The sequence below is a fragment of the Lissotriton helveticus genome, chromosome 9 (genome assembly GCF_964261635.1).
Source record: "Lissotriton helveticus chromosome 9, aLisHel1.1, whole genome shotgun sequence".
In the NCBI taxonomy this organism is placed as follows: domain Eukaryota; kingdom Metazoa; phylum Chordata; class Amphibia; order Caudata; family Salamandridae; genus Lissotriton; species Lissotriton helveticus.
Genome location: NC_136070.1, coordinates 547169517 through 547184941, shown reverse-complemented (window position 1 = coordinate 547184941; position 15425 = coordinate 547169517). Strand labels below are relative to the sequence as shown.

Sequence of the window (15425 nt, the reverse complement as noted above, 5' to 3'; positions counted from 1 at the left end):
ATGGGTGTGATCTTGGAGGGCAACTTGGTCGACAGCTGGCGATACATACACCCTTTCCAGAAAGAAGGCACACACTTTACATCACTGACAGGCACATGGGCGCGACTAGACTATCTCTTCATGTCTAGAGATTGGTGCGGGGGTGACCAGGGTAGCACATTTGCCAAGGACATACTCTGACCATAGCCCGGTCCTGGTACACCTACGGGTGCCTGGATAGGACAACCCCCGACCACACTGGCGACTACAACCTGCGGCCCTGTTAGACATAGTGTTCCGCACTGAGCTTGGCGAGGAGATTACTGCTTTCTTCCCTCGAAACAAGGGGTCTTTGGACTCGGTCGAACACATTTGGGAGGCATTCAAGGTTACGATCAGAGGTTACTGTATATCGAAAAGCTTTGGATTGCTACGCGACATACAACACACAATCAGCACACTAGATAGTGAACTGAAAGAATTGGAAGCTCGGATGGTAGCGGGAGATAAAACTGACATCCAAGCGGAGTTTAGGGATAAATTGTCGCGCTACGAGGAAGAAGCGACCAGAGAAGCCAAGTTTAAGGGGAAATACTGGCAGCCGAGAAAATACTGTGAAGGCGACAGACCTGGCAAGGCCCTCGCAGTGTTGACACGTACCCCGCACTCACATAATACAATACTAGAAGTCGTAAACGAACAGGGACAAACGGTCAGAGACACAGATGACATATTGACCGCTTTCATGTCTCACTACCACACACTCTACACCACGGCTACTACCACAGATGTGTCATATGACTTCCTCGGTGGCGTGGCTCTATGCTGGCTCAGCGACGGGGATAGGGCCTTTCTCGCCGCCCCTTTTGACCTGGACGAAATCAGAGATGCCATTATGTCACTTAAAAATGGTAAAGCACCCGGCCTGGACGGGATCCCGGCTGAGTTCTATAAAGCATATATAGACATCATGGCCCCCGTCCTCAGCGAGGTCTTCCAAGAATCCTTGGCTGACGGAATCCTTCCCTGTTCAATGCGTGAAGTCGTGATTACTTCACTCCTGAAGCCTGGCAAAAGCCCCAATGCCTGCGATTCATATCACCCGCTCTCGCTCTTAAATTGTGATGTTAAAATACTGGCAAAGGTGCTAGCCACCAGATTGTCTCTTCTGATGACCCGTATCGTATTACCTGATCAGTCTGGGTTTGTCCCTAGTCGTTCTACCTCCCATAATCTACGTACACTGTTCTCCCTGATTCGCACGGTGCACCCTGATCTCCCAGTCGCAGCGTTTTTTTGGGATGCCACCAAGGCCTTCGATTCCGTCGAATGGCCATACTTATTCGCCGTCTTGAAATGTATGAGGTTCCCTAAATTGTTTATCTCCTGGGTCCAGTTGCTGTATACACAACTATCAGCGAAAGTATTGATTAATGGGCGCCTCTCTCCCTCCATTGCAATCACGAGGGGTACCCGACAGGGATGCCCTCTATCCCCTCTCCTTTTTGCGATTGCCGTTGAACCACTGGCCTGCAGGCTACGCCAGTTACACCGAGAGGGCGCAGTTCGCGGTTTCCAGCGTCAGATTGATGTGTCTTTACAGACAAGAAGGCAACGATATGGCCTTCTCTGAATATCTCTTCTATTCGAATTGATACTTTAAGCAGAATGAAGTCTATTCTTTTACAAACAACTGTGCCTTTAACCTCGTCTAGAGAAACGTATGATCTGCAAGTCGCAAGGACATCGGCAGAGATACATGCATTATTATCAACAAATTGCCCCGTGCATTTCGTAGAAATGTTAAGTCAAATCTTAAACAGGTCTGATACCAGTGGCATCGCACATGTATTTAAGACAATTTTTTCGGGACTGTTAGCACCCTTTGAAGCAGTCCTGAGCATCTTCCAGAATTTCGTGCACTCTGTGTTCGGCGGCCTGCCTCTCATCTTGGGACTCGTAGCAGGAATCTTATTTTTGTTCCTTCTGCTCCGATATGGCAAGTCCAGCCACAGACAAAACTCAGGCTACCATGGAAGAGACTATCCTAGCGATGCAATACAGAGATTGGATTACTAAAGTACTCGGCTTGGCTCGGCTAAGAGATCTGAATACTACCTGGTTTCTTTCATTCAGACCAATCTGGCAAGATTGCATCCTACCTGTTTTATGATGCCTGCTCTGCGGAGAAGAATGCGCGTTGGACGTCTGTCTCACACTCCCATCAGCAGTACCTATGGATGTCGATACTTTGCTTGGTTCGGTAACGGCTCATGCAACGTGTTGTCCTCAGCGGCTACCTATTCTGATGACGGCATTCGTTGAGACCTCACCATTACGATTAGGTGGCGGTAAGGTACGAGATGAAAGCGGCACACAGGTACAACCTTCTGTGACCATTGCTGATCTAGACACCGATGACGGCAATGCTTCTCATATATGCACTATTTCTACTTTTTCGGACATGGTTCAACTTTCCCCTACTGTTGTAGACGAATTCTTTGCCAGCCTATCTGAGTTAATGTTCTCTCCTAACAACGAGAATAACTTTTGAAAACACGAGCACACAGCGTTCCCTGAACTCTGAATTCGGCCTTCAACTTTTGATAAACAGAACTTCAAAAAAACTATTGGAACTATTTTTTTTCCCTGAAAGCGAAATTCTTTCCCGCTCCCAAAATATTTACCTTTTTTTGGCACATGATAACTGCTTAAAGTAGAACTATTCTTAGAGAACAAGATTTCTATTTTTGAAAACTCTAGAGACAATATTTTGACTTAGCCTCTATCACATGTACAGTCTTGTATAAATATGTGATGAAATGGTCTCGACCTTCTCTTCTGTATTAAGAGCCATTTCATAAATGTAGATTTAGTGATTCATTCAGTCAACATTCCAATGTACAATATATGCATTATCTGAATTATACCACTGCTTGAAAACGTACAGTATAAATACTCATTTTTCGTGTATATACCATTTCAAATGCATTTTATGTATTTTGGAGTGGAATGGAAAACACATGCATAGTTATATGTTTAAAATTGCTTAGTATTTAGTAATGATGGACATTATACGTGGAGTGGGTGTTGTAAACGTATCTAGGACCCTATTTTAATATTCCCGATTTATGCCCTTATGTGGTTATATCAAAACATATCCTTATAAAGGCATAAGAATCATACCCATATTAAGTCATAGCCAATGCAGTCCAAATACGGCAAGGCTACTCCCATAGACTCTTAGAATGCACAACGTGTTCTTAAACAAACCAAGCCTCCAGCAGCCCGGGAATTCCCCCTGCTTCTGTATTGATTTGTCCAAGAACTCCTGGAGTCCTGAAAGAACTGCGAGTTCTTAGTGACGTCTTCTGTCCAACCTTACGTCAAACTCAGCACCTTCCAGGTATAAATATACCAGCATCTGCTCTAGCAAAACACACGGTGGTTTGGAGCAGATCGGCAATCTACTTGCCCGATGCCCTGCTGTAGCGAGTGCCAAAGGAAGCCGACCCTCCCATTGACACACAGAGAGACGCTGTCTTTTCTCCTGTCGAGAAATCCAGCTCCAGTGTTTCCCTGTCACCCTTGCGGGTTGCTGGGAGATCGAGTCCTGAGAGAGAGATACAAGACCTCCTTCATTCTATAACCAAGGTACGGAGTTGATTAGACCCTTAGAGAATTCTTGATTCAGATTCTTGGCAGAAACTATCTTAACTCAAATTACATCTCACTTACTCCTTCCCTGTACTAGGCTTAGGTTAGGTACACCGGGGTAGGCGTATCTTAGAAGCACCAGTTGAGTACGTTTAGTTATGATTTTATCTATGTATATATTTTATCTATTTTAAACACTGTATGGCTTAGAAACCATACCATGCTTTTACAGTATTATTTCATAATACTCCTTTTACTGTACGCACTTTACTTTATGACAAGTATTGCACTTGTGGTAACTCACTTCTCTTGCACGAGAAAGAAGACTGTTCAATAAATAACCTCTTTTATTGAAAACGCCTGTCTCTCTATTTTCTCTGCACTTCTGGTGAAACTAAGCATGCACGATTGAGTAAAATAGTTATCTATTGTTTCCGCGACTCTGGAGGTATACTCCTTATTCTGGAGGGAGCAAAGTTGTTATGTTTATGCGGTTGTCAGAAACTAATCCCTTCTTGTCTATTCAGGAAAGTTAACGCCTTCTTGTTTACTCGAGAAAGTTTCTAGTGACCTCTGAGCTAGCTGGCATTCATAATTAAGTCTAACATATTCAATAGAGACCTGGTCGACCTAAGTCCTACGTCTAAACTATCGTTTATGTTATTCCAATTCGCAGAGCCTATTGGGAATATAGGACCTACACTACACAGGTAGTGTGACAGAATCTCATACATCCTCAAATAATTCCACTGGCTCCATCTTCCAGCCAGCGTTACCTTCAAAGTCTGCTGCATCATCTACAAAGCAGTAAACTCAAGCACTCCACTATACATGGAAAACCAGGTCAAGTTTTGGGGGAGGTAACTAATTTCTCCGTTTAAGAAGAAACTGCAGCAAACTAGAGGACTTTAGTCCTCAAGCGAATGATCTGATGGAGAAGCTCTCCATTAGGAGCTACCCAGATTACATCCTAAGAAAATGCAAAAACGGGCAAAGAACCAACCCAGAGAGGTGCTCCTAGAGGAAAAGGTCAAAGAAAAAAAGGTCCCACCTTTATGATGTGTCCCAACATTTAACACACTGTCCAACCAAATGACAAAATCGATAAATAAACGCTGGAACATACTCAATACCGGACATCTCCATTGGGAAAAAACACTGTTCTCTTTCAAACGAGCCAGAAGTATAAAAGACTCACTTGTAAACACCCGCCCCAGACAGTCTACAAATGATGAACCGACAACAATACTCAGTCCGTGGGGTCTACCGAAAATCACCGGCTATTACCCCTGCGGAAACTGCAGTGTATGTCACTTGACCACGGCAACAAAAACATTAAATCTGGAGGAAGATAAGATTTGGACCCTAAGGGCCCACACCAATCGCAACGGCCAAAATGTGGTGTACCTAATCACATGCCCTTGCAGTCTAAAATACGTGGGCATGGCAGGGAGAAAAGTCAAACAACGAATTTGTGAACATAGAAGCACGATCAGGTGCAAAAAAGCAACAACGAAACTGACTAAACACTTCCTTGCTATGAACCATACTACCAACGATATAAGATGGACAGTCATTGAAGTAGTAACACCTGGGCAGAACACCACGCAATGTCTGTTCGAGAAAGAACAGCGCTGGGTGTATAGACTTTCCACCAATGTGTCCGGCCTCAATGATAACATTCCTTGGAATACCGTGAGGAATAGATAACATCCACGGTCCTTATCCAATATTCTAGCTGTATTTGAACCCCCTCTCTAAACAATACAGTAGGAAAGGTGATGTCTTAACACTTTTAAAATCAACCATATAGTGACCTGCCTGCTGTCTACCCCAATACCTTTGTGTGCTAAAAATGTCAGTGAATTCAAATAAAGCTTCCCCTCGCGCATTATGCAACACAATAAGTTGCCTGTGCGTGCTAGTGATTCAGCCTCTAAAATCACCACCAGTGTAGCCGCATGTGTACTAGAAATATGACTCAATATAGCTGTTCCCTCAAACAGTCGACACACTCTGTAAATAAATATAGTTGAACTGTTTGCTGGCTATCCATAAATATTTACCGGCTAAAATGACGGTTAATTTAAATAAGGCGTCTACACCCCTCTTTTTTATAATAGTTTAAATAAGAATAAGATTGCTTGCACCTATATGTCAGTCCGCTCACAATATCACTACAAACAGAACTTTTTTTACACAAGAAATCGCGGCTAATAAAGTTGTTTCACATGGTATAAAAACATTAGGGAAATTCACCAACATCCCTTTGTTTTATCACAAGTGTACATATATTTTTTACATGGTTCCCTTAATTTATCGGGACGTGGAGCTCAACACACCGCTCCACAACACACGTCACGATTAGTTGACCACGACGTGAGGCTTCTGATTGGCTGGCACCACACCGGTAGACCTACACTTATACTCACGGCCAGTCTCCCCTCACTATCCTCGGGACTCCGTGAAGTATCTGGATAGGTCTCCGGCGGGCCGCTGTTTACTGACAAGTGAATGCTGCAGCAGGCGGGTGGGCTCCGCTCTGCTGACGATATTTACTAAAAGGAAAGGGTGCTGTTTAAACTACGATGTAACGTAGAAAAAGCACGTGGGTGTGTGAAAGAGAAAGAATCACAGTGATTTTTTATATAAAACCCTCACTCACCCAACTGTTGGGTGACATGCTTCGTCATCGGGTTGTTCACCGGGTATGCCAAGTGCACTATTCAGGCGGTGGCAGAGCCTTGTAGAGGTTGAAATACGGGGAGTCTCCGGAATGTAGTTTTTTCCGGAGTGAAGGAAACCCGCCCCACCGACCTATGAAGTGAAGACGAGTGTACTTTCACATTTCAACATCCTGGAAATTCCAGGGTAATCCGGTAAACAACCGTGAGTTTTTTCCTTTTCCAGTACACTGAGGTTAGGGTGCGCCTTAGCGTGCGTATACCGCCCAGTGTTACAGTTTGGTCCTGAAGAAAGCTCGGCTAAAGAGGCCACTACGAGCAGAAACATGTTGACCATATGAATCAATAAACAGGACTGTTTGACTCAAATTCATTGTCAAGCCTGTCCGCCAAACCTTTTAACACTGTGCATGCTTCAACCTCTATTAAAATTGAGTATAGGTTGGAACACGCACTTTTTTATTCCGACACTTTAAATTCACTATCACTTTTTGCACTGCTTTTATTCTAGTCACCAGCTCCACTGCAGTCGCAGGTGTAGTAGCACACCGGGCGTGCACTTGGCATACCCGGTGAACAACCCGATGACGAAGCATGTCACCCAACAGTTGGGTGAGTGAGGGTTTTATATAAAAAATCACTGTGATTCTTTCTCTTTCACACACCCACGTGCTTTTTCTACGTTTCATCCGATTTTGTTTGAGTCACTCCTTTGTTGTTTAATTGATATTTTGACTGGGGTATAGGAGTGTCCCTGAACCCTTCCTCTCCTGTTGTTTCTACATAAACTACCATGTACCCTCCCGACTAAGCTTATCAAAACAAATACTTTTTTGTCGCCCGCAGAACGCTCATGTAAAGGCCCCACACAGTGTCCTTGGGGTTCAACCAGAACCTTTTTTAAGTAAGTCCTCTGTTGAGTGTACTCCAATCTCTGCGTCTAACAATAAGATTGGTGGAAAAACCTTGGCTCTCTCACCCATACTGTTTGATATCTCGTGCATTAGCACAACTTGCCTGATTCACAGGCATGAAACACAACTACTATGAGTTAACAAATAGCGCTCCTTTGAGAAAAAGGAACGTATGACACCAACGAGTTGAAGCATGACTGTTGGGTAGGTATTTACTAGTAAACGAAGGCACAGAGAGAATAAGCAGACCAGGTATTGATGTGAAATCACCACTGCATGCATGTCTGATGAGTGCCTTCACACACCTGTGCTTTTGGTTGGGGTGCACATTACATTTTACAAAGGAGAAATGCAACCTGGAATGGAATAAGATACGCAATTAATGTGTTCCACCATAGAACCATGTAAGAAATGCAATCTGGAATAGTGTGCTTTATACAGTAACTGTGTCCCAATATGCAACCACTGTACTTTGCTCTGTTTCAGATTTTCCCTTACACAGAAGGCTGTAAGCGCACTGAACCGTAAGCAGACGGTCTGGCACTTAGTTGAGTCAGGTGTTGGGTGCGCCTTAGCGTGCGCAGACCTCCCGACGCACCTCACTTGGTCCTGACAAAAACCTACAAATATTGAAATAGGTTGAAACATGTTGACCATTCTTCCACTTGAATTTTGATACTTTCTGGTCAAAAACCACCCCAGTATAAGTATCTCATTTACTTTTTAATAGTGTCACATGACTCAAAAATAAAAGGCTTTTAGGGAGTACATGTAGAACACTTTTTAATTCACAATTCACAACTCACACAACCTAAACCAGCTCCGCTGCAGTTGCAGGCGTCGAAGCACACCTGAGTGGCACTCGGTCACTCAGGTGGACCCCGATGATGAAGCATGTCACAACCAGGGTGGTGCGTGAGGGGTTTACTAAAAAAGAAAGAATGTTTTCTTAGCGTGCAACTTTTTCCTTCCATTTTTTTAAAATGGGGATACTTCTCCTTTTTGTTTTTTGAGGTAACTAACACACCAGAAGAAACATAATCAGGCGACAAACAAAACAAGCTTCAAGGAGAAGATGCCAAGGCAGTTTCTCAATGACAAAGTAATTGAGTCATATGTTTTACTGCTCCCTAGTAAAAGCGAGCCAAACTATACAGTAGTTCCCTTAAATCCATGGCCCTGGTGCAACTGCTCTTGCTGACGTTTGTCAGTTACCGTCTTCCTTCTCTTGCTAAGCTCTAGGGATCTGTAAAATCTCCCATCCTAAATATGCCATGCAGACTCACATTAGCGCTTCAGGAAAGAACTGAAAATTCTAATTTCCACAAAGAGAATATCCTACAAAAACCACGCGAAATGCTCAGGATTTTGGATCCCAGCAGGAAATCTCCCTTGCTCTTCCGACTACTTTGAACGCCTCTCATTTACAAAAATTATTGCACAGTGCTATGTTTCGATGTGGATAGACTTGGGCTTTATACATTTCCATATTACGCAAAAAAAAGTCAAGGGAGGGTTTGCAGAGAAAAAAGACAAACACAAAACCAGAAACACCTAGAGAACAACATGTTCGAATCATGCCTCCAGCCTCGACTTTGAGTGCAATCAACAAGGTCTTGCGTTTGTTTATAGAGGCACATGGTGCATAGTGTTCCTTGGCATAACGCGAGAAACAACACACCCATCAAAAGGACACACAAGTTGCTTTACACCTCACAGAATGTATTTGAATACTTTGAATGACTGACAAACGACAAAACCTGATGCAGAGCACAACTGAACTCAAGATATTGTAACAAACGACTTGCCCACACTTTGGAATAGAGAAGCCAACGTGTAAGTGTTGTGCACTGCGAAACTCAGAGCTCCAGCAGGGTTTTGGCGACTGAGTCTATTGCCTGCTTTGGAGAGATGAGAACGAGGAGATGAGATAGGAAACTGGATGTTGTGGTCCTGATCAAAATCAGTCCCTCTGTTAGAGAGGATTAAGAATCAGCATATAGCATTATCATGGAAAAGAAAAACAAATGGAGGAAGCACAAATGTAACGGCTCAAAAGGAATACTCACTAGAACACGGAGCATAGCATTTAGATGAGATAATGCATAGCTGACAAGTTTTCATATTATTTATGAGTGGCATTACCACGGTTTCGGTGTGCAGTTGTGTAATATTCCATTGCACTCTGAGTGACACTGCCTCAAGTAAACACAAGCACTGAAATCCATGGAATGGAATGGCACAGTACCACATTTGCGCTCCTGGAAGCTCTGGTAAAACAACATTGAAACTAATGTAATACCTCATTAGTGCTTATGGGCGGTCACGGACCTACTTTCCATAACTTGACAGTATCGGAAACAGCTGTGGTGCTATGATGTTAAACAACTCAGGGACGGAGGATGTTTTCTAAAGATTTCTCAAATTTGCTATCAGAACACTCAAATATTTTGTCTTTCAGCTTTGTATTGCAGGGGAACAGCCCCAGCCTTTTGAGCCAGTCAGTCATGTAGGCATTACAAAAATCCCTCCTCGACCCCTGACATTTCAGACAAGCTTCATGCAGTGCTGGCAGCAGTTAAAGGCTGACTGTCTGCTTTCTCGGGGCAAGAAAGTAAAAGACACACAGATGATGGATGGAATGCAAAGCAAATCAAACATTCACCCCCAGTCAATAGATCTAGGCTAACTTCCTCGTTATTTTGCTCACCATGCCACTCCAGTTTAGACACAGCCATATGCAAATCAGTCTTGACCCTGTGCCTCATGGGAACAGTTCAGCCCGAACTGCCAAGCCAGGTCCTCCCTGCACTGGAAACACGCATCCTGGGACCGGTTTCGGGGCATAACCCTCCCTCAGCCAGGCTAGCTTGAATCCAGTGGCACAGTGATCCCGAGACCCACATCTGGTGAATGTATGACATTGTTCTGCATTCTGTCCATCAATTGTTCTTTTTGCATTTGTCACTCAGAGTGGGGCGGGTATGCTCAGACGTGGGCCCCGTGCTCTCCATGCAACTGGAGTCAAGCTATCCTAGCTGATGAGGAGTGAAACCCCAACACTGGTCCTAGGATGCGTGTTTGCAGTCCAGGGAGGACCTGGCCTGGCAGTTCGGGCTGGACTGTTCCCATTGAGTGCAGGGTCAAGGCTGATTTGCAAATGGCTGGGTCTAAACTGGGGTGGCATGGTGAGCAAAAGAACAATGGATCTAGACCCAGATCTCTGTACTAGGGTGAATGTATGACATTGTTCTGCATTCTGCCCATTAATTGTTCTTTTTGCATTTGCCTGCTTTCTTGAGCATGCTGGCAAACAATGTTTTGATACATGGTCAATTACAGCAAAGGGCTGCTACTGAGCTCAAAGGAGCACCAACAATTATTGCATGACACAATGCTCCTGTGCTGGATGGCGGTAATAATTAACAAGTTGCGTTAGTCTAACCCTGATGTGTGGTACTTGGAAGGGCAGATTAGGAGTGAAAACATCAGGTGGAGCGAGTTAGCCAACCCTTCAAAACTGATTAAACTAACGGGACCATAAACAAAGAACCTGCTGTGGTGGACATGTAAAAGACAAACTGGCTGCAGTGTAACGTCTTACACTACTGATTTCACTCCGCTAATCCTTTCATGAGTAAGCCAGAAAACTGAGCCTGCAATTCCTTCAATCTACAGGAGTAGGCAGCTTTTGTGGATGACTTTCGAGAGTCCAAGACAACTTCCATGACCTTTTGAGATGCAACCATTAGGACAGGCAAAACTTCTGGGTCTCCATGCCTGAACGCACAAGAGCCTTGGATTGGAGGCAGGACACTCCCTGCTATAGGACTATAGGCCCTTGGGACAGTAGGTCCTACCTTCATGGAACATAAATCAGAGGCTGGGGTCCAGGAGGGAAAGTCAGCTTCTCCTCAACAAGACTAGGGCTATCAAAATGTGTACACTTCACCTCCTGGAGCTTGGTGTCTGAAATGCCTGTCAGACTCAAACTTCAGTTTTGCTCAGGGACAAGGGAAAGAACATAAGAGCTAGTCAAATTTCTCTGTAATCCAACATGCTTCGGTAAAACCATTTTTCAAGCTATGATGATGTTCAACTGAGTAGGAATTTTTCCAGTTGCATTCCCCAACCCTCAGGGAAGGTGTCCATCACTAGAACCTTCTTGGATGCGGTCAGGAAGAACAGTTCCCCCATCATCCCATTCTTGTAAAATGACATCTCTAAAGACCTCTGCTCACCTCCGGAGACACCATGATAATATTTTAGAAGCAGATTCTAATAACAGGCCGAATTTTCAGCACATTCTGTGGGTGTGTTGAGATCACAGATGCATTATCAAAGATCAGCAAGGACCCAAAAGCTAAGCCATTGAAACTATAGAGGTACAGTTATCTTCTAACTGTTCTTAGTTCTTAGTTCTGGTGATCAATGCCAAGCCAAATCTATAGAAGGCCACTGTTCAAGTTATGTCAAGGTGTATCAACCAGTCTGGGTAAGGTAGTCAACAAATATGTTGCAGTGAGCATCCCAAATGAGATATAAACGTTCTGAAGAAATTGTACATCAGCTGGGAGAAAAACAAATACATACTCTACATAGTGAGGTGCACAGATTGCCATCAACAAATCTCACCCATGGCACATCTAAATGAAGACTACACGCAAAAGAAAGTGAAAGAAAGGTTTACTAACCAATGCATAGTTTAAAACACGAGCTGTATGAAGACCCAACAATGCAAAGATTGAACAAAGGGAAGGAGGAAACCAACAAACATTATAAAAGATAGCTTTCTTAGTAACTGCACTCAAAATTAAAAATCATAAAATCAAAAGGAAGTTGGAAGGGGCAATCAAATGAGATAACCCTTCCTGCAAATAGAGTGAATACTTAACCTTTCAGTTACAAAGGTCTGAACACCAAGTGTAAATGAATTAAGAAATATCTGGCACAATTACAGGGCACCGCTTAACAGCAAAGAGGGTGATGCTGGGACAGGGAATGCTACACAGAGCTGGAATTGCCTAGAGGATGGAGAGGCCACATCACATTCTATTTTTTTCTTTTTACATCACAAGTTAAGTTGTAGGCCAAGGCATGCAGCCCCGCTATATGCACAGGATTTGCAGTGACAGTTCTCTAGGGGCGAATCATGCTTTTTGTATACTCACCTTCTTTGGGTCAAAACATGCTTCAGGATTCTGCTGAAACGGTCGGAGGGGCCCGAAGAGCTGCAATTGAAAATGAGTGAAGTGAGCGTATTACTCGCAAGGTCGGAGGGACCAGCCAACAAGTGCTAAGCAGAACACACATCATCCATGCACATATGGAAGCAACAGTCACTTTAAACATTTGGGAAACCAAGTCTTATCTAAAGTGCTGGCAAGCAAATGGCACTCGCATAAAAAGCCCAGCTCATTTCATGTTTCTCAACTAACAGGGTAAAGCCAAGGAAACCAGTTTAGGGGTCCTCGTCGAGGTCCCAGTAGCCAAGTGTCTGGCCAATAAAAAAAATCAGTTGCCTCAGACGGCATGGATTACAATGCAGCATGGTAATTAACGCTTTCCTTTGGCAGGGTCTGGGGTTGGGCCCATTGCTATGCCACAACTCAGCTACCGACTGAACACTCACCCAAAAAAGTGCACAATTCACAGAAAATAGTTGCAATATTCTACACCATGAAATGAGACTTTAGTCACTGCGGAAACTCACACCACGACCAGGGCATGGGCGAAGCAGACGTGCACACTACACCATAACAAAAACAGCAAACAGAGGAGGTAACGATGGCTGAGGAGACAATTACTCCAGCCACGGTCTTTAGTTACAAAGCAAACCCATGGGCGACCATCACCCTAGATGTTGTCTTCTAGGACCTCGAACACAGACAGATCTGGTATTCTGAATCCCTGAACCACAAACAACCTCAATCGCTCTCTCTACAATATCCTTCTTTAGCAGCTGAGAGGCCTGATAAGGAAATAAAGGCGTTTGAACCCCTAGCTCAGGAGTGAATGTGGGCGCCTCTTTCCTCTCCCAGGCTCCCACCTTGCCTCTCAATTGAGTTTTTTTTCTAGTCTGAGAGCAATATTCGCACTTTGGCGAGGAAAGATGAACAAGGGCGAGTGTTTATGGGAGTTGATTGTATAACTGAAGAACTGAGAACGCATCCTTGGTAGAATACTTTGATGTGGAATAGTCATTAATGTCAATACATTGTAAAGACTCGACTTGTGTGTGACTACTAAGAAACCTTCTCTCTTAGCAGATTACTTTTTAAAGGTCTATCTGAAACATGTTTTTTGTTTTAATGCAATGAAAATAAAGTGCCTTAAAAAAAGTAGTTTTTATCTGGTCGTTATGTCTCTCTTTGAAACAAAATCAGACAGGCAAATGCCTAATGGAGAGAAGTTTAACAAGCACTTTAAGGTAGGCTGCTGTTGCGTTACATAATGCAGTGTAGTGGCAGTAAGAGTTCAGTTCGTTTTCCAACATTGTGGAGCAAGAATTCATCAATGGCCTTTGCATTTAATGGTATGTTCTTCAGAAACATTTTTTAGGAAGAATGTTTGATTCACTCCATACATTGGGCCATTAGCTTTGACAAATGATTTTTACACAGGCAAGGTTCATTTTACTCAATTGTCGTCATTTGCTTCCCTCTCAGCTACACTTCCCATGCACTCTCATGTCAGGAGAGTCACATGTGAGGGTGCGGTGTAGTGAGGGTGAGGTGTAGTGAGGGAATTTGTCCACAAGCCAAGTTGGGCGTTCTGAGGGAACACTCTAAGTCAGTTGTGCTTAACCGTTTGACTGCTGCTGACCCCCACATAAAGATTACCAGAACTCGGGGACCCCCACTTATTATTGAAATTCAGCGACCTCCACAGAGTCATTACTGGAAGCCAGGCACCCCGGCCTAAGCATTTTCATTGCTTTGAACCGCAAAACAATACACAACTAATACAGAAATATGCATTCATCCAATAAATACACAAATGATGAAACATTTTATTTAATTGACAACCCAATATAAAAAAATATCTAAATCTGAATTCTAATAAGAAGGTTGGAGATTAGTTATATTCCTTTGAGGCCACTCATTGTCCATACTATATTCTGTTCGATGCACTTGCATTGCTCCAATAATTTTGAGCCTTCAATTTCAGATTCCATCACATTTACAGAACGTTTTAAAAATTTTAATTGTAGGTTTTGTTTCCTTACTTATACACACTTTACTAACTGTTAATATCATTTAACTTTCTAAGCAGTGGAGAACCCCTGAGTAGGCTTCACGCACCCCTGGGGAGTCCACAGACCACAGGTTAAGAATCACTGCTCTAGATCTCTGTCAAAGAAGAGGACCTGTCTCTCTAGATCAGGGTAACATACATAGTAAAAGAACAGAGCGGTCTCTGTCCCACATCAAAATATACTGCACCTACTTAAAAATCCCAGAATTTGTGAGTCCTGCTCGAGGCTGGTGCAAAGTGGACCCTCACCTTAGAGGTGGTACTGTTATCCTTCTCATACAGGATTAGCCAGTACCCTTGGCCTCAAATTCAACTTGTAAATACATGCTGCCCTCCCCCAACCAAGCGCAAGTAGGGTATGATAAGTGAGGCACAAAAAAGTGGGCATTGGGTCGCGCTCTGCATTCAGGGAGGGCCCTGTGCCCAACGCCACATCTGATCTTAGTGTGCTCTGCAACCCAAGATACGCCCAACCATGTCAAATACGAGAGATAGTCGGAAACAAACCATTAAAGAAATAGTGGTTGCTAAGGGGAACAAAGGAGATAAATCACTGCGGTCGACAGGCTCCACTTAAGAAAGGGAAGATGACCACAGCCTGTTGACGATTATCTCCTAGGACTATCTGCAATACTTCCTACTAGAAATCAAAGAGATTAACACAATAAGAGGGAACTTTAAGGAATATTTAAAAGAGATTCAACACAAAGTGAGCTGGGCAGGAGGGTACCTGATATGGAACAATCATTGGACCAGAGGTCTGAAAAAATACATCAGATTGGGAAGATGGTCCTGGAATTGGAAGATAGCTACACTGATTACTCCTTAAACAAGAAGACTTCGAAAACTGTTTGGGGATAGAGTCATGGAATTGGAAGATCACTACACTGAGTTACACTTTAAACCAGAAGATCTCGAAAACCGATCGAGGTGC

At 43.6% G+C, this 15425-nt stretch overlaps 1 protein-coding gene across 1 annotated transcript in view; it reads right to left on the bottom strand.

Moving 5' to 3' along the window:
* Positions 1-15425, bottom strand: part of POLA2 (DNA polymerase alpha 2, accessory subunit) — a 273226-nt gene that overhangs the window by 27001 nt on the left and 230800 nt on the right. Inside the window, exon 16 of the mRNA XM_078660428.1 lies at positions 12406-12465. Within this exon, the coding sequence (XP_078516554.1) occupies positions 12406-12465 (60 nt within the window). The remainder of the gene's footprint in view (positions 1-12405; positions 12466-15425) is intronic.